A 26,189-nucleotide genomic window follows, 5' to 3' on the forward strand; every position below is an offset into this window, starting at 1 on the left:
TAAGACACACTAAAAGACGAAAAAATACAGTTTGAAGAGACAGAGCAAGCATCAAAATCAGACTCAGATATTGGAATTACCAGACCTGGAATTAAAAACAATTATGATTAATATGCTAACGGCTCTAATGGATACAGTAGACAGCCTGCAAGAACAGATGGGCAATATAAACAGAGATTGAAATCCTAAGAAAGAACCAAAAAGAAATGCCAGAGATCAAAAAACACTGAAACAGAAATGAAGACAGACTTTGATGGACTTATTGGTAGATTGGATACAGCCGAGGAAAGAATCTCTGCGCTTAAGGATGTCTCAACAGAAAGCTCTAAGGCTCATGTATGGGAGGGGAATTTGGGGGAGAATGGATACATGTACATGTATGGCTGATTCCCTTTGCTGTGCACCTGAAACAATCACAACATTGTTAATCTGCTATACTCAAGTATAAAATAAAAAGTTAAAAAAAACCAAACCTTTAAATATACGTCTTGGGGGAAAAAAGAAAGCTCTAAGGCTGAAAAGCAAAGAGAAAAAAGACTGGAAGGAAAACACAACAGAATGGCCACGAACTATGGGACACCTACAAAAGGTTTAACATATGTGTAATAGGAATACAAAAAAGAGAGGAACGAGAGAAAGGAACAGAATATTGAAAACAATATTTATTGAGAATTTCCCTAAATGAATAGCAGGCACCAAACCATAAATCCAGGAAGTTCAAAGAACATCAAGTGGGATAAACACCAAAAAACCTTGTACCTAGGCATATCATTTTCAAACTACAGAAAATCAAAGATAAAGAAAAAATCCTGAAAGAAGCCGGAAAAGAAAAACAACTTACCTACAGAAGAGCAAAGATAAGAATTACATCTGACTTTTCCTCAGAAACCATGCAAGCAACAGGAAAGCAGAGTGAAATATTTCAAGTGTTGAAAGAAAAAATGCCTACCAACCTAGAATTCTGTACCTACAAAATTATTCTTCAAAAGTGAAGGTGAAAGGAAAACTTTCTCAGGCAAAGTGGACTTGGGTTAGTTGTAATATATCACAAATTCTAGGGCAACCACTGAAAAAGGTAAAAAGTATATATAACACTGATATGTTATGAAAGGAGTGCCTATATCAACATCTGATAAAATAGACCTTAAGACAAGGACTAAGTACAAGAATTAATAAAGGTCACTGATATTTCATAATGATAAAATATATCAGTATATAGCAATTATAAATATCTATGTATGTGGTTAATAAAAGAGCTTTTAGATACATGAAACATAAACTGATAGAACTAAAAGAAGTAAACAAATCCACAATCACATTTGGAGATTTTCATACCCCTTTTTCAGTAACTGAAAGAACTAGTCATAAAAATCAGTAAGTATAGAAGACCTGAATGGCACAATCAACCACCTTGTCCTAATTGACATTTATAGATTACTCATCCAGCAACTGCAAAATACACCTTCTTTTCAAGTGCATATGGAATGTACAAGACTGACCATGTTGCTAAGTCATAAAACAAGTCTCAATAAATTTAAAGATTGCAAACTTACAAAACTTTAATTGTGTTAGAAACCAGTTACAATATATCTAGGAAAGTCTCAAATATATGAAAATTAAACAATGCGCTTCTAAATAACCCACGGATTAAAGAATAAAATATGAGCACATTAAATCAAAAGTTAAGTAGAAAGAAGAATAAAAGTAGAAATCAAAAAAACAAAACAGATAAAAAAGAAAACTAACAAAGCCAAAAACTGATTCTTTAATCAGTTTTATTAATCTTTTCAAAGACAGAAAACACAAATTACTAATATCAGAATGGAAGAGGGGACCTCACTACAGATACCACAGATATCAACAGCATAAGGAAATATGCAGAGCTCTATGTCAATAAATTTGACATTATACAATGAAACATATTTCCTGAAAAGTACAGTGTACCAAAATTGCACAAGATGAAATGAAGCTCTAAATAACTCTAGTAAGCATCAAAGAAATTTATCAAAAACTTCCTCTGAAGAAAATACCAGGCCTTAGTGGTTTGTTTTACTGGAAAATTCTTCAAATGCTGAAGGAAGAACTCATACCAATTTTATACAAATTCTTCAAAAATATAGGAAAAAGGAATACTTCTCAATTCATTTTATAAGGCCAGCATAACTCTGCTCTACCAAAACCAGATGAAGACATTACAAGAAAGTGCAGGTTTATATTATTATTTTCTTTTTTAATTTTTAAAAAACATACAAATGAACTTATTTACAATACAGAAACAGCCTTACAGATATCCAAAACAAACTTACGGTTACCAAAGGGGAAACGTGTGTGGGGGTGGTAGTGATAAATCAGGAGCTTGGAATGAACATACACACACTACTATATAAAGGACAGATAACCAACAAGGACCTACTATATAGCACAGGGAACTCTACTCAATATTCTGTGATAACCTATATGAAAAAAGAATCTAAAAAATGTATGTGTATGTATAACTGAATCACTTTGCTGTACACCTGAAACTAACACATCATTGTAAATCAACTATACTCCAATGAAATTAAAAAATATATATATTTTTTTGTGGTAGGTGGGCCTCTCACTGCTGTGGCCTCTCCCGTTGCGGAGCACAAGCTCTGGACGCGCAGGCTCAGCGGCCATGGCTCACAGGCCCAGCCGCTCCACGGCATGTGGGATCCTCCCGGACCGAGGCATGAACCAGTGTCCCCTGCATCGGCAGGCAGACTCTCAACCACTGCGCCACCAGGGAAGCCCCTAAAATATTTTTTTTAAAAAAAGAATGGCAGAGGACAGGGAGAAGGAAGCTGAGCCCTGAATGATATGATTGAGCCACTGAATCAAGCAACCTGAAAGCTTGCCCCATCTCTGCACTTGCTGTTCTGACAGGTTTATGCTATAAGTGACAGTGTTATATTAAGGTTTTTTTGTGTCTGTAATCCATGAAATGTACAGACACAAAAACACCTTAATAACACTAGCAAACTGAATCCAGCAATATATAAAAGTTACAATACATGATAATCAAGTAGAGTTTATCTCAGTAATGAAAACCATTTGGAAAAATATCAGTCAAGGCAATCATTAATGGAATAAAAAAGGAAAATTATGACAATCTCAATAGATGTAATAAAAGCACCTGACAACATTCAGTCATTTATAAAAAAACAAAAAACAACCAAACAAAAACACCACTCAGCAAACTAGGAATAGAAGGGAAAGTCCTCAATGAGATAAAGGGTGTATGTATATCAGAAAACTATACCTAATATCATATTTAACAGTAAAAGACTGAATACCTCCCATCCAAGGCAAGGATGTCCTACTTTCGCCAGTGCAATAAGGCACAAAAAAATAAAAGGCAGAAAGACTGTAAAGGAACAAATAAAACTGTCCATTCAGAGAGGACACAATTATGCAAAAATCCTAAGGAACAAAACCCAGAAGATAACAAAAACTACTAGAACTACTAAGCGAATTTAGCAACGTCACAGGACACAAGATCAATATTAGAACCCAACTGTATTTCTTTATATTCACAGAAGAAAACTGAAATTAAAACTAAGAAACTAGGGGCTTCCCTGGTGGCGCAGTGGTTGAGAGTCCGCCTGCCGATGCAGGGGACACGGGTTCGTGCCCCGGTCCGGGAAGATCCCACATGCCGCGGAGCGGCTGGGCCTGCGCGTCTGGAGCCTGTGCTCCGCAATGGGAGAGGCCACAGCAGTGAGAGGCCCGCGTACCACCAAAAAAAAAAAAAAAAACTAAGAAACTAAAACTAAGAAAAAAGAATACCATTATAAAATACTTATAGGTATGTATAAATTCTACATAAAAACATAAAACATGGTTAAGAGATTAAAGAAGACCTCAATAAATGGAGAGACATAAGATGTTAATGGATTGGAAAACTCAATATTGTTAAAACGTCAATTCTTCCCAAATTGATCTATAGATTCAATGCAATCCTGATCATAATCTCAGCAGTCTTTCTTAAAAATAAACATTGACAAGCTAATTCTAAAATTTATAAAATGCAAAGGATCTGAAACAGACAAATGAAACTTTAAAGGAACAAAAATGGAATCAACTCAAAGTTTACTACAAAGTTACAGTAATCAAGTTAATGTGGTTATTGGCATACGAATAGCCATATCAATGAATGGAATTGATTAGAGTGTTCTGAAATACACCCACACTCATATGGGCAAATGGTTTTTGATAAGGTACCAAAGCAATTCAATGGGCAAAAGAATAAACAGTGCTAGAACAACTGGATCCCCACATGTAGTAAGTAAATGAAACTCAACCCCTACACCTCAAGCCATACAAAAAAAAAATTAGTTTTGAGACAGATCACAGACCCACAAATAAAATCTAAAATTTCAAAGTTTATAGAAGAAAACCGAGAGAATGTCCTTGCCACCTGGGAGAAGGCAGACATTTCTTTAACACAGGAAACAATCATAAAATTTAAGTTGGTAAGTTAAACTCCATCAAAATTTAAAACCCCTGCCATCAGAAGACACCGTACAGGGACTTCCCTGGTGGCCCAGTAGTTAAGAATCCGCCTGCCAATGCAGGGAACATGGGTTCGATCCCTGGTTCGGGAAGATCCCACATATCATGGAACAACTAAGCCCGTGCACCACAACTACTGAGCCCGCGTGCCACAGCTACTGAAGCCCGCACGCCTAGAGCCCGTGCTCTGCAACAAGAGAAGCCACCGCACCACAACAAAGAGTACCCCCACTTGCCGCAACTAGAGAAAGCCTGCGAACAGCAACGAAGACACAGTGCAGCCAAAAAAAAGACACCATATAGGCAAGTCACAGACTGGGAGAAAATATTCACAAAACATGTCTGACAAAGGACTCGTATCCAGAACACATAAAGAACTCCAGAGAATTCCCGGCAGTCCAGTGGTGAGGGCTCTGCTCTCTCACTGCCGAAGCCCCGGATTCAATCCCTGGTTGGGGAACTAAATCCCATAAGCTGCACAGCACAGACGGAAAAAAAACACCACAAACACAAAGAAACAGAACATATAAAGAACTCCAAAACTCAGTAATAAAAAATATACAGAAGCCAATAAAAAACAGACAAAAGACTTGAACAAAAACTTCATTAGGTAAATGGGCAATGAACACATGCAAAATTGCACCAACATCATTAGTCATTAGAGAAAATTAAACTGAGATATTTTAAATTAAATTAAGATAAGATAAATTAAATTGAGATATCACTATATAGAACAGCTAAAATTTAAAAGCCTGACAACATCAAATGTTGGTGAGAATATGGAGCAAGTGGAACATTACTGGTGGGAACAAAAAAAAATTTTAGAAAAAGTTTTGGCAGTTTCTTGTCAAGTTCAAATATACCTGACCCTTGACACAGCAATTCTACTCCTGGAGATTTATCCATGAATATTTAAATATATGTCCACAAAAAGACTTGTTTTGCAAATGGTTGTAGCCAGCTAAGGGTGCCTTCTCTTAGATAACAGTTTAGGAAAGCCTATTTTAATTGGTGTCTTAATATTCCTAAAATGTTTCATAAAAAGCTGAAGATTTTTAATAGTGCAAGATTTATTATCTGGTATTTTATCTTATCTTTTGTTTGGCTGCGCCGTGGAACATGTGGGATCTAGTTCCCCAACCAGGGACCAAACCTATGACCCCTGAGGTGGAAGTGAGGAGTCCCAACCACTGGACCGCCAGGGAATTCCCTTATTTGGTATTTTAAACACACAGATTTATAGCCGAGTACAAAATAATAATGCCTAATACTTTAATATGTTGCATTTAATATAATGTTGGCATAAGCTGATATGATTCATGAAATAAACCATTTTCCTTAGCTCTAAATATTTAAAGTATCTACCAAAAAGTAGAATGAGCTGATAAAAAAGAAGTCATAGAAGCCTTATTTATGATACCCTCAAACTGAAACAACTCAAATGTTCATCAGTAGTACAATGGATTATGGGCAATTACAATACACTCATACAATGGACAACTACTCAGCAATAAAAATGGAAACAATCTCTAATAATCATAGGATCATGAATGAATCAGATATATATTATGCTGAGTAAAAGAAGCCAGGCACCAAACAGTATGATTTCATTTTGATGAAGTTCTAGAATGGACAAAACTAATCTAAGGTGAAAATATCAGAATAGTGGTTACCTAAGGGCTGGAGCTGTTAAGGAAATCTCTAGTTAGATGAAAATGTTCTCTATCTTGGGAGGATATGAGTTACATGAGGTTAACTATTGTCAAAAATGTACAATTAAGATTTGTGCCTTTTGAAATATATAAATTTTCCCCTAAAAAATAAAGAACTCAAATAGCGTATCAATAGGAAAATTTTGTTGATATAAATCCAAGTCTCCTTACCCAAAAGGATTACCAGTAATCTATTCATACCTCTATTATTTCCTAACATCTGGACAAAGGCATACGTGTAAAGTTGATATTATACCCCACATACTCCTGTGTTCGATCTTGCACCAAACTGGTGCATAAAAAATAAATAAATAAAAATGATCACAAATATCGAAACCAAGAATACAAGATTCATTTTAGACAACCACAGGAATCCAACCTATCCAGGAGATATCAACTTCCCACTCCCTGTTATTTTCCTAGGTTGGAGACAGCAAGGTAGACAAGGGAAATTCCAATATATTGAAGGCCACAGTGATAATATACAGCATTGAAATTTTATTTCTAGGTATCTCCCTTGGAAAATACTGAAATGGGTATAAAAAGAGAAGTATACAAATAGGTACACAATATTCTTTGTGGTGCAGTTTGCTACAGAAAAAAAAAAAATCCTAAAATATACCGATTTCTAATTTCATTAATAAACAGGGCAATCAAATAAATCATGGCCTGTCCTTACTATGGAAACACAGCAGTTAAAAGAATGATGGAGATTTATATATACTGACTGGGAAAGATCTCTAAGACAAATTGTTTCATGAAAAAAAGACACATTTACAATACATACAGTATAATTTCATTCATGTGTCACATCCATAATTAGAGGTAACCAATATTTTTTAAACTAACACAGCATTCATTTCAATCTCTGGACCATTCATGTTAAAAAGAAACAGTCTTAGGAACTTCCCTGGTGGCGCAGTGGTTAAGAATCCACCTGCCAATGCAGGGGACATGGGTTCGAGCCCTGGTCCGGGAAGATCCCACATGCCACAGAGCAGCTAAGCCTGTGTGCCACAACTGAGCCTGCGCTCTAGAGCCCGCGAGCCACAACTACTGAGCCCACATGCTGCAACTACTGAAGCCCGCGCACCTAGAGCCTGTGCTCTGCAACGAGAAGCCACCTCAATGAGAAGCCCGTGCACCACAACGAAGAGTAGCCCCTGCTCGCCGCAACTAGAGAAAGCCCGCATGCAGCAATGAAGACCCAATGCAGCCAAAAAAAAAAACCAGTCTTAAAATAGAACTCTCCTAAAAAGAGATCAAGTGTTCAAGTTTTCTAAAAAGCAAGAAACTAACAAACAACTCTTCTTACTAGAAATAAGTGGTTCTTCCATATTAGAGCTTTATATTTCCAAACAGAAAAGGAATGAAACCATCTCTATCCCTCTGCTTAAGGTATTTATTACTCATGGCTCAGTAATGTATTTTAAGACTGAGTATTGCGCTTAAAAAATCTTACATACAAAAATTCCTTATAGGGCTTCCCTGGTGGCGCAGTGGTTGAGAGTTCGCCTGCCGATGCAGGGGACACGGGTTCGTATCCCGGTCCGGGAAGATCCCACATGCCGTGGAGCGGCTGGGCCCGTGAGCCATGGGCGTCCGGAGCCTGTGCTCCGCAACGGGAGAGGCCACAACAGTGAGAGGCCCGCGTACTGGGGGGAAAAAAAAAAAAAATTCCTTATAGTTCCCCAAGTGCTTTTATACACATTATCTCATTTTATCCTAACAACTCTGTGAGGGAGGAAAAATAACCCCCAAACCCTGAAGATCACTGAAAACACTTCTAATGTTCATCCACTTCCAAGTTTGTATCTCTTACAGACATAGGAGAATTACACTTCCCTGCCCTGTTTTGCAGTTGGACAGAGGCCTTCTAACTAGTTCTAGCTAAAGGGATGTAGGCATGGTCATCATTTCTGAGCCAGAGCAATTTATCTGCTGTGCAAGACCCTCCTCTTCCCTTGCTGTGGTGAACCCTAAAAACATTAAGTTTATGGAGATGTTACATGGTATGAAGTAACTACCTAGAGTAGAACCCTCCACTCATCACCCCCACTGATCTGAATTGGTCACACAGTCTGAATAATAAATGTATTTTGGATATTTAAAGTCTCTGAGATTGTAGGGTTGTTTGTTATTTTTAGCATAACCTTATCCATCATTATTGACAGAATTGGAGTTAAAAAAAGTTAAACAAGCAAAACTGTTTAATAAAGTTTATAATAAAGCATCATAAAGTACTATCTGGAAACATATGCTAAGAATATTCCTAACTGGTGGCAGCGTAACTCCCAACCCCAAATTCTGGTAATCTATAACATTCATGCAGTAAGTTTTTAAATGTTAAAAAAGAATGTTTTTAATTTAACTATACAACAAAAACAATGGAACTAAATCTAGCTTAGTTTAAGTTAAAATGTAAACCATACACCAAAGTATGATTTCATATTTTACTAGTATTTTATTTTTCTTAATGGTTATGAGATGTCAAAATATACATAGCTATGATCAACATCAACACTAAGATGACTGCCCCTAATAACAATCACCTCACAGGGTGATAAAGACGCAGACGTAGAGAATGGACTTGAGGACGTGGGGAGAGGCAAGGGTAAGCTGGGACGAAGTGAGAGAGTGGCATGGACATATATACACTACCAAATATAAAACAGATAGCTAGTGGGAAGCAGCTGCATAGCACAGGGAGATCAGCTCAGTGCTTTGTGATCACCTAGAGGGGTGGGATAGGGAGGGTGGGAGGGAGAGGCAAGACGGAGGAGATATGGGGATATATGTATATGTATAGCTGATTCACTTTTTTATAAAGCAGAAACTAACACCATTGTAAAGCAATTATACTCCAATAAAGATGTTAAAAAAACCACAAAAAAACAACCACCTCTATTTAGAAAGAAATAACAAGTGACAGGTTTGATTACATTTTTCCTAATAGAGAACTAAGTACAGACAAATATAAACATTAGCCCACTGCCTGAAAACACAGCTTTTTCTGACACCACAGAGGCTTCAGAGAGATAATTTGGGACCTACACAATTTTAGAAACAATGAACAAATAACAGAAAAATTAACCTAATTCCCTTCACAGACTCCTTTTCTAAGTACTAAACATAAAAGACTCCTGAATATCATTTTTTCTGGCTAAAGAAGACTTCCACCCTATAGACATAAGTCACCTTTATCCTGAAGGGTCAGTTTACAAACTCTCCCAGAATTCCAACAACCATATTTCATCTTTCCAAGTAATAGACTCCATTGTCATTTTATCAGGGTCCTGGGTTTCACGGGAACACCTACTTTTAACATAAGACATTCATCCTCAGGACCCCAGCATGGCCATTTACTAAGAGTTTACTATGTACCAAGTACTGTGGAAAGCACTACACAAAGGACCTCATTTACCTTCTCAACAACTGTGTGATAAAGAATTTGGCTGACCTTTGTCTAGGGTTCCTAGGAGGTAACCTGTAAATCCTCGAAATTTCCCATGTGATAGCAGTGTCTTTGCTAGTCATGCTCCCACCCGTCCCCCACATATCTGAAAGTTTATACTAATGAGATAACAGAGTGGAGGTTGGCCATATCAGAAAAATCAACCACGTAATTAAAGGGCTGGGGTTTTCAGGCACATAATATTAGCCCCACCTCTGGGAAGGGAAGTGGAGCTGGATATTGAGCCATGAGGGCAATGATTCAATTAATCATGCCTATATAATGAAACCCAATAAAAACTCTGGACACCTAAGCTTGGGTGAGCTTCCCTGGTTGGCAATACTCTGTGTGTTGTCAAGCATTAATGTGCCAGGAGGATAATAACATGTCACTGAGAACAACAAAAACTTAGCACTTGCAAATCTTGCCCTTTGGCTGGTTCTGATTTGTGTCTTTTTGCTATGATAAAACTTTAATCATAAGTGCAGCATTTTCCTGAGTTGTGAGTTGTTCTAGTGAATTATGCAACCTCAAGTAGTCTATGGAGATGCCTGAAATTTGTAGCCAGCTGATGAGAACTGAGGATGGCTCTGGGGTTCCCCAAACTTGCAGCTGTATTTTAGACAGTCTTGTGGAAGTCTGGGCCCTTAACCTGGAGTCGGCCAACTTCAAGCCACAACAAAGTTTAGAAATATCCTCTAAGAGTCTGGTTCAAACTTGAGTCCTAGTGGGGCCGTCATATATTATATCCCTCTCCCCCATTCCAGGCTACTTGTCTGTCCAAGTGCAGGTCCCCAGATACTGCTTTCTTTCTTCAGTAGTTCAGGGAATTGGCCAATCTGCCTCTTCTTTCTGGCTGCCACAGCCTATCCTCTGCTCCCTGGTTTCTTCCCCTCATAAGGCTGGCTGAAAGACATTTTCCAATCTCTTCCATCATAACTATAGCAGTTTCTGTTGTTTGTTTTCCACTCTGCCTTTCCTCCTCCAACTAGCGTATTATATCTCCTTTTCATTTGTAAGTTTTTGCTACCGGCTGTTAAAAGGAAATAAATGCATGCATCCTTCCACCCCAAAATTCTACTTCTAGGAATGTATCCTGTGTATATACTTCTACACGTGCACAAAGACACAAAGTATAATAATGCAGTATTATTTATAGTCCCAGAAACAACCTAAATGTCTACTAATAGAAGACAAGTAGGTAAAGAACAGAACATCCATACAAGAGAATAATAACCAGCCATTAAAAAGATAAGACAAAGTCAGCTCTCTCTATATATGTTATTTAACAATCTGACGGACAAATTTTAAATGAAATAAGCAAGATGAAAACAGTTTATGTGGTATGCTAGCATTTATTGAAAAAAGTATAAATGTTTGGATCTAGATATTCATATGATATCTAGATGAATACCCAAGAAAGTAGTAACAGTGGTCACCTCTGGATAAGGGAACAGGGAAATTAAGGGATGAGTGGGAGAGGGTATCTTTCATGGCATATACTTTTGTACCTCTTGAGAGACACAACAAAATACATGTTTTGCCTATTATATTAGTTTTTCAAGTCAATTTTTAAAAAGCAGTGGCCAATGCTGTTCTTGGTGTTGCCTATCCTTAATAAATGTATCCTTGTGACCCTTTAGATGATGTCATGAAAATGAAAGTTCTCTCCTCAAACCATGAGGCAATCCCCTTACCCAAGGTGCCTTCCTTTTCATTAATTCTATACATCCTCTAAATATACAGTTAGAGTCCCAGGACAGGTATGAATGGATTAACCTATACCTCCATGCTCTAGTGAAATGATTTTATATCTCAAAGAAACTCCAGACTGACACATCCAAGTCCAAACTCCACCATGCACATACAGGAAAACTCTGCTGAGATCATCCCTGACTTGGTTTCATCCACAAATCCTTCAGGCACACTTAATCTTCAAGTACAGGCAAACAGCTTTTCAGTGCACCACTTTCATTGAGGGAATAGATATACTCCTCCTCCCATCATCCCACCTCCACTCCTCCAAACTCCCAAAAGCCTATTCCATGAACACTGCTGAAAACACAATTCTTCCTACTTCTTCTTCTAGTAATGGAAGCTCTCAGAACTCTGTCAATTTAATCAAGGCCTTCCTACAAAGCATTCAAACCTGCACCAACCTGTTCTCCCCTGGGATGGACCCCACACATAGACACATATGACATCAGCAGAGAAGGGAGTTAAAATATGCAAAGGAAGAAAACAAGAAAGAATCCTGTGGTGTTGGACTGGAACTAGAGAGACCTACAGATACATAGATCCACTGACAGAGCCTGGGATTAGTGACATACCAATGGCAACAGGCACACTTAGTATCTTATTTCTGAACATTAGTCTCTACTAAAAAAGAACTAGGCTCCTTAGAGAAATGGTTCATTTCAGGGCTGGGGTAGGGAAAAGCCCAAGATGTGTCCAAAATATCTTGTGTCAGAAAGAAAAAGGAAGTGCTCAGAGAATGATGGGGACATGAAAAACAACAAAGACATCTTGAAGGGTCTCCCACTGGTCAAATCTAGAACAATTTTGACCACAAGAATAATGGAGCTCCATGAACATATACTGATATAAATAAATTAAAAAACTGAACATTGATAAGAAACAGGATATTTAATAGTCTCAAAGTATCTCCCCACCAAATACTTACTGATTAAAGAGGGAAAAAGAGTAACTTTACAGTGGAGAAGCCTTGCAGAAATCCGCTTAATCAAGTGATCAAACTTAAAGAGTTATTGAACCAAATCAAAATCATATGCTACTAGATAGGATACAATGAGAACACGTGATTTCTGCAATATTTCTGTGAAAGAGGCAACCTGACTCTAATCATGAAGAGTATCAGACAAACCCAAATTGATGTACATTTACAAAATAAATGGCCTGTAATCTTCAAAATGTCAAGATCATGAAAGTCAAAGAAAAACCGAGGCAACATTCCAGATTGACGATTAAAAGACATGACATACAAATGCCTTCTTTGGAACTGGATCTTTTTGCTACAAAGGATGGTACTACAACAATTGGATCTCAGTTTTCTCATCTGTAAATCATGAGGCTGAACTAGATCTACTGCTCCAAACACCAATAAAGGACTCAAAGAGGTTTCTGTATAGACAAAAAACTAGATCTAACAGCCTTTCAATATATAAAAAGATCTCTATCAGTATTCTAACCATGCTGATAAAGAAAGATTACCATAGACACCCGGAGGTCTTAACCAAAATTAAGCTTATTAAATTTAAGTTGTATGGGAAAAAGTCTTAAGAAAAAAAATGACTCTATCAATAGTATATCCAAACAATGGAATATTACCTAGCTATATCAGCTGATATGGACAGATGTCAATGTCAAGATTTTGTTAAATAGAGAAAGGAAAATTTAGCCCAGTATAGCTAACGTATTCCCTTTTCTATGTATGTCTGCGTATGTGTATGTTTAAGATAGCCCCATATGTGGGCATGTACATGCATAGAAAATTTCTGGAAGGACATATAAAAGTATGTTAACAATGATTAGTTCTGAGAAACAGGAGTAGATAGTCATAAAGGGAGACAGAGCACTTTCCTCTCCATCTTCTACCCTTGTATACTTAATTCTCAACAAGAAATCAAAAAAAAAAAAATAAATAACTCAACCTAGTAGCAGTAAGTACATATAGCACCCACATCATGATTTCTAACTAACATTCCCAACTAAAAGGAAATTCCCTGCATAAATGGCTGATTCTACATATGGGTCAGAGTAAGTACAAAGTGAGGTGTGGACATCTTATGCCAGAAAGCAGAGGCACTCAAAAACTAATAAAGGCATGTGAAAAGGGCAAAGAAGCTAGTGTAACGGGGCTCTCAAAGGTCAAATGTAGGATAATTCGAACATCAAAAAGAATCACTGTAACCATCAAGAAAAGCAAGGAAGTGGGCTTCCCTGGTGGCGCAGTGGTTGAGAGTCCACCTGTCGATGCAGGGGACGCGGGTTCGTTTCCCGGTCCGGGAGGATCCCACATGCCGCGGAGCAGCTGGGCCTGTGAGCCATGGCCGCTGAGCCTGTGCGTCCGGAGCCTGTGCTCCGCAACGGGAGAGACCACAACAGTGAGAGGCCCGTGTTAAAAAAAAAAAGCAAGGAAGTGATTATTACAAGAGTCAAGGTAGGAGCTAATTATGGGGGAGGAATAAAGTACACAATGGGTTTCTGGAATGCTGGTGATGTTCTATATCTTGACCTGGAAAATAATTATATAATGTTTGTTTATAATAATTTATTAAGACACATTTATTTGTTGTGGAAACTAACACACATATATACATATATAATACTGATATTTCATAATTTGAAAACAAAAATGTAAGGTTTCAGGAATAAAAAAGTCAAGTAAAAACAAGGAAAGAAAGAAAATGACAATATCTTACCTGCAAGAGTATGTAGGTTCTCCCACTTTAAAAACACGACCACAAAGATGAGAAGGTTTGTTTGTTTGTTCAAGTTTTGAAAATCCCAACTCAGGATCTTCACCACAAAGGTACCATTCCATTGGTCCCAACAAAACTTGGTGTGCCAACATGTCTTCTTTCTGTGGAAAAGGGTTGGGACCCCTGCAGTAGATTTTGGGTACATAGTGAGCCAAATGCTGGTTCACTTCTCTAGTGAGGTCAGTTGCTTGCAGCCATTTCTTTAAAAAAGAAAAAAGAAAAAATAGTTTTAAACAAGGTCAATAAACTGCTAATTTGAATAAACATACTCTATTTTCTTTTAGGTGCAAAAATAATGAGTCTTATAAATTATTTTATTGACATTCATCACTGCATGTCTTCTTTCCAAAAAAGGATAAAACTCAATTTAGAATTTTACTAAAATGCCCAGTATTTTAAAATTCAACTTAAAGTGAAAGTAAAGTGGAACGAGCCCATCTCCTCAAAATGACTCTTGAAGCAAACTTCTGTAGGCAATACAGGAAAATGACCACAACATATCATCTTATAAGACACTAGCCATTGAGCCCATCTGAATTCCTTTCTAATTTCTAATGCTTTGCTCAAATGATATTCTGATTGTGATCTGGATTCTCCTGTCGGTTTGCTGACAGGAAGAGCATACAGTGAACATGAACAGCCAATACACTAATTCTATTTCTCAATGATTATAAAGGACACGCCAGTCTCTTATGAATGTCAGTCCATAAGAGAGTTTGTTCTATCGATTATATCTTTATTCCCTGATCAACCTCTCTATAAGCCTTTTCTGCTTTGCTCTCCCTGTTAAAAACATTTTAAAAAGTCACTTTCCCCTGTCCCCAAACTTTCATGTCCTACTACCTGTGATAATTATACTTAGATATCTAATAGATACTGTGATATTATGATAAGAAAAACATATTTGGTCTTCTCATTCCTAGCACAGAGCTCTTAAAAATCTTCCAATTTCCTAAGTGATAAGTGAGATAAAAGTGAAAGGAATGTCTTTTGCTATTCATAACAAGCCCCCTTCAATCAGGCCTGAGTTGATATTACTAAGGTGAGTTTTGGAAAGCCCCTAAAGATGGGAAGCTAGTTGCCAGGGGAACTAGCCACATGATTAGTAGGGTGGAACTTACAGTCTCCACCCCAACCAACTTCAGGGAAGGGAGAGGTGCTGGAGGTGGAGTTAAGCACTAATGACCAATCATTTGATCATCATGCCTATGGAGGCACAAAGCCTCCATAAAAATCCAAAAATGTCGGGGTTCAGAGATCTCCTTGGTTGATGAACAAACAGAGGTGCTGGCACGCCCAGAGAGGGCATGGAAGCTCCACACCCCTTCCCACATACCTTGCTCTATTCCATCTGGCTGTTCCTGAGTTGTATCATTTTATAATAAACAAGTAATCTAGTAAATAAACTGTTTCCCTGAGTTTTGTGAGCCATTCTAGAAAATTATCGAACCCAAAGAGGGGGTCATGGGAACCCCCTAATTTGCAACATAAGTTGTGGGTAACCTGAGGACCCACTGCTTGTGATTGGCATCTGCAGTAGTGAAGCGGGGCAGCCTTGTGGGACTGAGCCCTTAATCTGTGGGATCTGATGCTAACTGCAGGTGTACAGTGTCAGAACTGACTGAGTTGTAGGACACCCAACTGGTGTCTGCTGAGAACGAGAGAACTGCCTGGTGTAGGAAACCACCACCACCACCACCCCCCACACACACACGTTTGGCGGCCGGAAGTATTGATGTGAGAATAAAAAGAAAAGGAAGAAACAGTTTTTCCTTTCAGACACCAACTCAATATGTCCAAAATTGAACTCATGATCTCCCACACCACAAAAAACACCCTGCTATTTTCTCCATTTCTCTATTTCAGACACCAGCATCTACCCAGGTATCCAAACCAGAAAAACTCAGAAATCTTTTTTCCTCACCCCAACATCCAATTAGTCATCATGTCTTGTCTATTAGGCCTCCTAAGTATCTGTTGAATCCATCCATTTCTTTCTCTCCATCTCCGGTGGCACTACTTCCACTACCCTAGTCCAAACTCCCCACTCCTGTCTTTTGCAAGGATTAATGCAACTGTGTCCTAACTAGTAATCTCCACTAGTCTGGTCCCTCTACAGTCCATTTTTCCAACCTCACTACCAGAGTGTTTCTTGCAAAATGCCAGTCTGATCATGTCATTCAGCTTCCCCTTCTATTTAGGATCAAATCAAGTCCACTGACATGGTTTACAACAGCGGTCCCCAAACGTTTTGGCACCATGGACTGGTTTAATGGAAGACAATTTTTCCACAGACGGCGGGTGGGGGGGGGGTGGTTCAGACGGTAATGCTAGCGATAGGGAGCGGCAGATGAAGCTTCGCTGGCTCGCCTGCTGCTCACCTCCTGCTGTGCAGCCCAGCTCCTGACAAGCTGTGGACCACTACCGGTCCTCAGCCCGGGGGTTGAGGACCCCTGGTTTACAAGGTCCTTTGCCTTGTATCATACTTTCTAGTTTCCTCCTCCTGATCAGTATTGCTCCTCTCTCTCTGCTTTACAGGGCTGTTATCTACTCATTCTTCAGATCTCGGTTTATGTTTCACTTTCTCTAAGACGTCTTCTTAGCCTCTTCCTCACCCCCATCTCCTGTTCCCCTATCCCCCATGTCTAAAACAGAACCAAGCCCCAGTGGGCAGTTAGTAAAATCCGTTAACTGAATGACTATAAATATGTATATACTACTGACTGTCACTTAACATTGACATTACAGAAAGATGTTTGGCTTTAATGGAACGTGGCTTCAATGGACACAGAAATAAAGCAGATCCAGGCCTGCAGGTTCTTAAAAACCAAACCAAATAAGTCCTATATAGGCATCCTTCAAACCACCTCCTTTCTTTTCCCTTTCTATTTCCTTAAGTCCTAAGGCTTTCCCCTATATTCTGTCATTTATTTATTCCTGCTTCCCATGCCAATTCCATCTGTGTTTGTCCTCCAAATAAACATAATTTATTTAGTTACAAATTATGTCATTAAGACCTGCTCATTTCGGCTCTAAACCAAGTGAAAATTTGAAATCAGAAAATATGAAACAACTCACTTCTACAAAAATGCAGTTAACTGTTAACTCATAAGTCCAATGTTTACCTATAGATTACAACCTAAATTTCAAATTACATCCTTGTTAAAAAAGAGTTTATGAAGATTGGGATTGACACATATACACTATTGATAGTATGTATAAAACAGACAACTAATGAGAACATACTATATAGCACAGGGAACTCTACTTAATGCACTGTGTTGACCTAAATGGGAAGGAAATCCAAAAAAGAGGGGATATATGTATATATATAGCTGATTCATTTTGCTGTACAGGAGAAACTAACACAACATTGTAAAGCAGCTATACTCCAAAAAAAATTAATTAAAAAAAAAAGTTTACGTTTATGTGATGTCTAACACTGTTAAGACAAGAGTATAAGGTCTTCTTTTTAACTATTACTTGCACAATCTTCAGCTCACTTCCTTCCTCTGAAAAAATAACATATATAGAGAGATTTTACATATTCATGAGGTGATATATACTACCTTTCTAGTCAATTTCACATTTTAGAGAACTTTTCCTAAAAATGTAAAAATCTCTTCATAAGTTAAGGGGCTGGATGGAAACTTATAACAGTGAAAAACTTTTCACCCCGAAAGTGAAACAATCCTTTCTAAATGTTACTAATTTTGCTGTGTTTGCTTTATGCAAGTAGGAAAGAGACTAAATTACTCTTAAAACAGTACTTCTGGTGAGACAATCCCATAGGTTTAAAGATTGTTCAAGAGATGTCTAACACTGTAAGGCAAGAGTATAAGGTCTTACAAGGAGAAGTGGAGAAGTGGCTCCAAATCAAAATTATACACACACACACACATTAAGTTCAGTAATTATAAAACAAACGAGAAAAAAAAAAAAAAAGATAGTCAATAGTAAAAGACAGAGTCAACCAAAAAGCAAACAAAAATCTAATTCTTTGAGCTAAAAAACATGTTTTTGGCCACATCAAAGGGGTTTTCACCCATTGTCAGCAAACCCTAATTCAAAATATGAATGCAGTCAAATTATCCTAAGCAATTTATTGTTTATGGATGAAAAATTAAGCATTCAGATTCAATAATTCACCTCCACAATCCCAGAAAACTATGCTTCAATTTTAATTTACAACACATTTAAAGGTTTTATTTTAACAGCAATTTTTTGTTTTATATTTTATGTTCCCATTTCTCTTAAAATATCACTTTTGCAGAATTTTAATCCAGGGATGATAAAGGGTGATGCTTTCTAAAAGAAATTATGTTGTCTTGTGGCTCTAACAACACTGATGGGTCAAATCTGTTCACAGATTTCTTAAACAAAAAATTCAGAAACTAGTATCAGCTTCTGGTTAAGAAAAAAAAATCAGTTGCCTTATACAAAATATATCATTAGTAAAACAAGCATTTTACTCTAAATATCTTTTATTATATATTATTATAAATTATTAACAAGACACAAAAGTCTGTTTCAAGAAAGGCAGGCATATGCTCCATTTAAAACCACCTCACAAAAAATAAATAAATAAATAAATAAAAATAAAACCACCTCACAGGACTTCCCTGGTGGCACAGTGGTTAAGAATCCGCCTGCCAATGCAGGGGACACGGGTTCAAGCCCTGGTCTGGGAAGATCCCACGTGCCACAGAGCACATAGAGTGCACCACAGCTAATGAGCCTGCGCTCTAGAGCCCGTGAACCACAACTACTGAGCCCGTGTGCCACAACTACTGAAGCCCACACGTCTAGGGCCCATGCTCTGCAAAAAGAGAAGCCACCGCAATGAGAAGCCCACACACCACAACGAAGAGTAGACCCCGCTCACCACCAACTAGAGAAAGCCCACTCGCAAAACAAAACAAACAAAATCAAACAAAAAACCACCTGATTTGGGATTTTAACTTTATTAAATTTAAACACTTAATATATAAAGCAAGACACCTTTACATGAAAAAATCTATACCAGAAATATAGAATTAGTGGTTAGCGACACTATAGATTAAAAAAAAAAAGTTGTGAAGAGAAAATTTCTGGCTGCCTTTAAGAATAATGGTTCACATATTTCTCAAAAGAAAGAAAACCTATAGCTTTTCATATCAGATCTCAGTAATATAAGCTAACTGTAACTGTTTCTTCAACATGAAGAATTATTGATATTTCTAATTTGGTTGCATGTTAATCTGTCCTTATTTCAGACACTTGTGGCTGTCACACTAATGTGCACACCAGAGTAATAAGCACTATCTTATTAGAAGTCCTCAATAACGGAAGTAGAGAAACTGTCAACTCATTCCACTAAAGTAAACATGTTATGACAATGTTTGCAGGAGCTCGCCTTTTTTTGAAAGCTAATTTCAGCCTTGGGATAGAGAGCAAGTACAATAAACACAAAAATCAAAGAATCCCTAGGGGTTAGCCTTTTATCACAGTATCTAATTATTCTATGCCAAATTAAAATTGTACTCTATTTAAGCACATTTGATTTTGCTTTCGAACAAGGATAACCAACATGTAAGTTAACTACAAAACAACAATCTAAAACAACAATTGCTAGGGCCAAAATGGAGCTTTCGGGACTCTACTAAGAAAAAATTAGAACTAAGAAAAATTTAAAACAAATCATATTAAGAGTTCTAGAAATGAAGTAAAAACATTCACAAATCAAAATAATACAGAAACTCAGTAATAAAAAACAAGAGAATCTAATTTAAAAATAGGCAAAAAACAGAAGACAAAATGAAAAAATAGGCAAAAGATCTGAATTGACACTTCCAAAGAAGATATACAAATAGCCAATAAGCTTATGAAAAGATGTTCAACATCATGAGTCACGAGGGAAATACTGATACAAATCAGAACTACAAGGAGATGCCACTTTACACCTAACAGAATGGCTATAATCAAAAAGACACAGACAATTAACTAGTGCTGGCAAGGATGTGAAAAAACCCACTGAAAACTTCACATCTGCTAGTGGGAAGGTAAAATGATGCAGCCATTTTAGTCTAGCAATTCCTGACCCAGCAATTCCACTCCTGGGTATATGCCCAAGAGAAATGAAAACATATGTCCCCATAAAAAATTGTACAGAAATGTTCACCATAGCACAATTCATAATATCCACAAAGTAGAAATAATCCAAACATTCATCAACGGATGAATGGATAAATAAAATATGGTATATCCACGTAATGGACTATCATTTGGCAGTAAAAAGGAATGAAGTATTGATGATACATGCTGCAACATGGACGAACCTTAAAAACTTATGCTAAGTGAAAGAAGCCAGTCACAAAAGACAACATATTACATGAAATTTCCAGAATAGACAAATCTATGGAGACAAAGAAATAGGTCAGCAGTGGGCCTAGAGTTTGGGAGGTTAGGAGAAAATGGGGAGTGTACAGCTAATGGATATAGGATTTCTTTTTTGCAGTGATGAAAATGTACTAAAATTGATTGTGGTGAGGGCTGCACAACTCTGCATATACTAAAAACCACTGACTTGAATTGTAAGATACGTGAATTTTATATAAAACTGTTGAAAATTTTAAGGCAAAAAGTAACCAATATAGGTATAATACTCTACATAAGACTTCTATAATGAATATGTATTTCTTTCAGATTTGGGGAAAAATAATATATGTACCTCTTAAATCATAATCATCCACTGGAACATATAATCAAATCTGTGGAGCATGAAATGTAGATAGAGTCAAGAAGTGTTGGGGAAGTCATACTTGTAGAATCAACTCTATCAAGGAAAAGAAAAAACTACAACAGAGGGCCACTTTAATATCCTAAACTTAAAATTATTGAAGTGAGTAGTACTTAAATACTTTTATTTGTGAGGCATTCTAGTAAGAATAGATGGGATCACAAAAAGTCCTTCCTCCTCATAATACAAATAAGAAAAGCAAGTGTGTAAATAAATTGTGCGAAAAATGCCACTAGTCATTATTAAGTAACTTTAGATGGATGTGATCCCAACAAATTATCAGCAACAGAGGTCTAAAGGCTGTTAATAACTGCTTTGCTTGTTTACCCTCTCTAAAATTTATTTTTACCGGAGAAAACTTTATTAATTCATTTTAATTTTAAAAAATATATTTATTTATTTTTTTGGCTGTATTGGGTCTTAGTTGCGGTAGACGGGATCTTTGTTGCAGCATGCAGGATATTTAGTTGCAGCATGAGAACTCTTAGTTGCAGCATGTGGGATCTACTTCCCTGACTAGGGATTGAAACTGGGCCACCTGCATTGGGAGCGCTGAGTCTTAATCACTGGACCACCAGGGAAGTCCCCCAATTAATTTTAATTTGTGATAAATGGCTGGGCTGGGGCCTAAGCTGAAAGAACAGTAAAGTGTTATGCTGTTTTAATCAAATACAAACAATAAACTCCTCACAAAGTAAGGGCAAATTATACTGCTGCAAGAATCTTGTATTTTAATATTAGATGAACGCTTCTTTAAGAAATTTTGTTGGCCTTCAGACTAAATTTTTTTTTAATCTTATTTTTCAGAAAGTCATTTAAAAGTAAACAGAGCAAAGGGACTTCCCTGGTGGTCCAGCGCTTTAAGACTCCGTGCTCCCAATGCAGGGGGCCCGGGTTTGATCCTTGGTCAGGGAATTAGATCAAGCATGCCGCAACCAAAGACCTGGCGCAGCCTAATAAATAAATAAATAATTTTAAAAAGAAGAGTAAACAGAGCAAAACTAAAATGTAGCTCAGACTGTGAACTTCACAAACTCGAATTAAGTCCAAATTTATAAGTTTTGACTGCATTTTCCTTAATTTCCCCCACGACGTCTGAGAATTTCACTACACAAGGACTAGGAGCATTGCTCTCTAGCACCAGTTTTATAACTAGTTTCCTCAGGAACCTCAACAAACTGGAGAAGCTCTAATCACTTGATAGCTTGCACTTTTATTTGTTTATTTTAATTTTTATTCTATATTGGAGTATAGTCCATTAACAATGTTGTGTTAGTTTCAGGTGTATGGCAGCTTGCACTTTTAGAATTGGAAAAACAGAGTACATAGCCTGTATCACTGGGTCAACAGACAAAATTTGGTGGGAGTAAAAAAAAATTTTTGAGGTAAATAACAAATTAGCTATCAATCTAGATATTGATAAGATCACATGGATAGGGAATAGCTGTCATTACCATTTTACTATTTACTTTGAACACTGCTTTCATTTTCTTTTTCAACCTCTTGATAAATGAAAAAGCAGATGGGGAAAATCCTTGGGTTGCAATACTAAGCGGAAAGTAAATGAAAACAGAACTAGACTAAACAAGTTGGTTTAAAAACAAACAAACAAACAAAGATGCATCATTCAACAATGTATTTCTTTAAACTTTTCACCTCTACTCCTGACACTTATTTCCACTATGAGTTTAGTGTCTTCATCAATTCACCCAAAATAACTCCTCACTAACCAACAGCCCCACAGCGCCCCACTACAATTTTGCTCCTAACATTCAGATTGTTGACTTGTGCTCAAAGGTCACTCCCTTCCTATCAGCTTTTTAAATTGGAGGCCCTAGAGGTGGGGCCTCAGCTGTTTTGGCCCATTCAGAATCATTATGGACAATTTGTTCTAGGGGGTGTTCCCTGTCCTTGAGGAAAGATACCATCGAGTTTTATTAATTATTTTACAACTCTGCTACTTATACAGCATATTCGTATTACAGTTTAAGTACAAGACTAGGTCTGAATGCTTTAAGTTTGGGGCGTAACTGCTCCCACTATGCTGTGACCAAACCTCACATTATTAGCTTCCATTTACTGAGAGGTGCTCTCTCAAAGTTATATAACGTTTGTTCTCCATCCAACTACCCCCAACTCCTAGACAAATTATTGTTTTAATCTCCCAGTCTCCACTACCACTTTCTCACACTCAGTTAACGTGTCAAGACACTACTTTCCGTACATTCATCAACGTTGTAGACTGACCAAACCGGTGCGAAAACGCACTGAAGAGGTAAAGAGGGTGAACAGTGTCGCTGGCATCCTTTGGTGCCTAGGGCGGTCCCAGAAACAAAATAAGGTAGCAGGTTTCAGAGGAGGAGGCAAATGAATCAGGAAGACAAAGTACCCAAAAAACCAGGAAGCGTCTTTCCCTCCCCTCTTCTAAGAGTTGACATAAAGGGCAAAGGCCCTGTGCTGGGGACTTACTGGGAGTGTGGGGGAAAGCAGAAATAATGGAAGAGCGAAAGGGTACGTGAGGGTGGCTGGTGCACCCAGCAGCCCTGCGGGCTACTCGTGGATAAAGAAGGAAGGAGAGGGACAAGATCTGGGGCCTCCCCAGGCCGTTACCCACAAGGCGAGGCCGACGGGGCCAGCGCGGTCGTCACCCCAAGTCAGGGCCCGGCCGCTCCGGGATTTCCAGTAATCTGTTCCTCCCCCGGGGCGCGGCCTGCGACGGCCGGACGTCCCCGCCTGGGTCCCGGCACTCACCCCCGCGGTCTCCTCAGCCGAACATTCCAGCAAACTCCGGTCTAGGCCCTGCACCTCGGGCTCCAGCTCCGACGCCATCTTCCCTCCTTCGCCTCCCCAGCGCTGGCGCCGCTACCGCCGCCCCGAGGGCCGCGGCCTCGCCACAGCCCCGGCGGCCGAGACCGCCACCGCTGCCCCGGGCGGTCGGTCCCGAGCCGCCCAGGCGGCCGCGGGTGGAAAAGACGGAGAGTAGCGTGAGGTGAGCCGGGCAGAAGGGACGGCGCGTCCTGCGCTCCCTCGCGGGCTCTGCGCCCAGAGTCAAGTCACTGCCTCGTCCCTGCCCCGTGGAAGGACACAGAGAACCCGGGCCTGGCACTCTTGCCCGCTTCTACCGCGTCCCGCTCCGGGAAAGGGGCAACAACACCCAAAAGGCGAAGCAGAGCACTCTGGGAACTGTAGTCGTCCTCCGCACGGCCAGGGAAAAGGTGGAGCCCTTACAAGGAGGCCCCAGGATGGCATTGTGGGAGTTGTAGTCCATCTCCTCCTAAGAGCCTTGGGCAAACGGCAGATAAGCGGGCGGGCGGGGCTTTTGTGCCCAGCAAGAATCATAGAATCATAGCGGCGAGAGGCGCCCACCAGGGAAGAGGCGAGAAGCGCGAGATCATGTGTGGTACTGAGTTTTATTCCCTTAACACCCTTTGTTCATTTTTGTATCCCCAGAGCTTAGAACAGTGCCTGGCACGTGGCAGAACTCGAGTACTTTTCAAAGCCTGGCATATGTACGAACTCAAATACTTGTCGAATGAACGAATTACGTTCTATCCCTATTGTTCTAAGGCCCTGTCATCCATCAACCCCTCATTCTTTAGACTGGTAACCGAGGTGTACATTTCTCAGGTTTTTAAAGGTTTTAAAACATGTTAAAATGGTGTTAAAGGAAAACGTTTCCAAGTGATTTAGATATGACCGTTTATTAAAATTTATAACAAATCTTGCTGCAGAGGAGAAGGAGTCTACCAAGCCAATTCAAAGGTTCACTCTTGATAGGGACATTTTATAGAAATAAATAATCATTGTTAGATTAGATACAAAAGAAAATTACGTTTGGGTAGAGGTAATTAGGCTCTTGACTGATAGTTGGGTGAGTGGATTTCTTAGAACAAGTCTCCAATTCCTTTAGAGTTATCAGAAAATTGCTTAACATTTTATTAGGCATGCTGATTTATTCCCACAAAGAAATTGTGAATTACATTAGGCAAAAAAAATTCTGAACCAATCCAGGTTTGGGACATGTTTTTGTTGTTATTGTTAACAAAATTATAATATTAACCAAGTTTTTTTTTTTAAGGAAATAAAAATTACCCATCATCCCACAGTCCAAATAAGCCTTGTCATCACTTAAAAAAAAAAACTAATATATGTATAAGATTAGAACTTCAAGCTCAATGGAAATATTCAATATTTTTAAAGGAAAAAAATTAAAACTATGCCTCTTACCCCAAGTCCCTCTCCCCAAAGAAAAGCCTTTTTAATACTTTCTTATGATTCTATCCAGAAAAAAAAGTATGCATCTATCTTTCTAGAAATCTAGAATGAGAGATCTTGAAATGTTCTACTATATGTTACTTTCTTCTTTGCCCAACTTCCTTGCACTGATGCACTCCCTAGTCAGAGTCAACCTGGAGGAAAACTGGGGTTGTTACAACCCAGAAGCAAAGATAATGCCTCTTTAAGAGTCCTAATATAGAATTAAAGCCATTAAAATACATTGTAAAGAAATTTTTATTATTTTTTATTCTTTTTGGATTGATTTTAGTGTCCTTTTTTCGAAATTCTTGAGTTGGATGTTTGCTATTAACCATTCTCTTTTTTTTCAGTATGTACATCTAAGGCAGTGGTTTTCAAACTTGAGCATGTATCAGAATTACCTCGAGGTCTTGATAAAATACAGGTTTCTGGACCCCACTCTCAGAATTTCTGATTCAATAGATTTTGAGTGGAGACTGGAAATTGCATTTCTGTCAAGTTCCTGGTCATTCTGTGGGCCTGGGGACCAACTTCAAGAATCACAGATTTATTAACGCAGTACATTTCCATTATATAATGCTTTAATTACATTACACAAATTTGGGTATATAGTGTTTTCATTATCATTCTTTAGTATGTTCTTAAATTTTCATATGTGTATGGCATTGTGATCTTTTCTTTTCTTTTCTTTTTCATATACATGACTCATTTATTTTGCAACTGGAAGGTTATACCTCTTAATCTCTCTCACTTTTTTCTTTCCTCCTCCCACCCGCTCCCCTATGGCAACACCTGTTTTTTCTCTGTACCTATAGCATTGTTTCTGTTTTGTTATATTTGTTCATTTGTTTTGCTTTTTAGATGCACATATAAGTGAAATCATGCAATATTTATTTTATTCTGTCTGACATATTTTTCATAGCATAAAACCCTCTAGGACCACCCATGTT

At 38.2% G+C, this 26,189-nt stretch overlaps 1 protein-coding gene across 4 annotated transcripts in view; it reads right to left on the reverse strand.

Moving 5' to 3' along the window:
* The window catches only part of UBR2 (ubiquitin protein ligase E3 component n-recognin 2), a 116,914-nt gene extending 91,890 nt beyond the window's left edge, over positions 1 to 25,024 (reverse strand). For 2 of the 4 annotated variants that reach the window (XM_060021815.1, XM_060021814.1), the window contains exons 1-2: positions 23,734 to 25,024; positions 14,145 to 14,404 (exon numbers count right to left, since the gene is read on the reverse strand). In XM_060021815.1, the coding sequence (XP_059877798.1) occupies positions 14,145 to 14,404; positions 23,734 to 23,811 (338 nt within the window). In that variant the 5' untranslated portion in view covers positions 23,812 to 25,024. The remainder of the gene's footprint in view (positions 1 to 14,144; positions 14,405 to 23,733) is intronic. The other 2 variants (XM_060021813.1, XM_060021816.1) reach the window with 2 other exon arrangements.
* Between the last annotated feature and the right edge of the window lie 1,165 nt (positions 25,025 to 26,189).

Source organism: Delphinus delphis, chromosome 10 (genome assembly GCF_949987515.2).
Source record: "Delphinus delphis chromosome 10, mDelDel1.2, whole genome shotgun sequence".
In the NCBI taxonomy this organism is placed as follows: domain Eukaryota; kingdom Metazoa; phylum Chordata; class Mammalia; order Artiodactyla; family Delphinidae; genus Delphinus; species Delphinus delphis.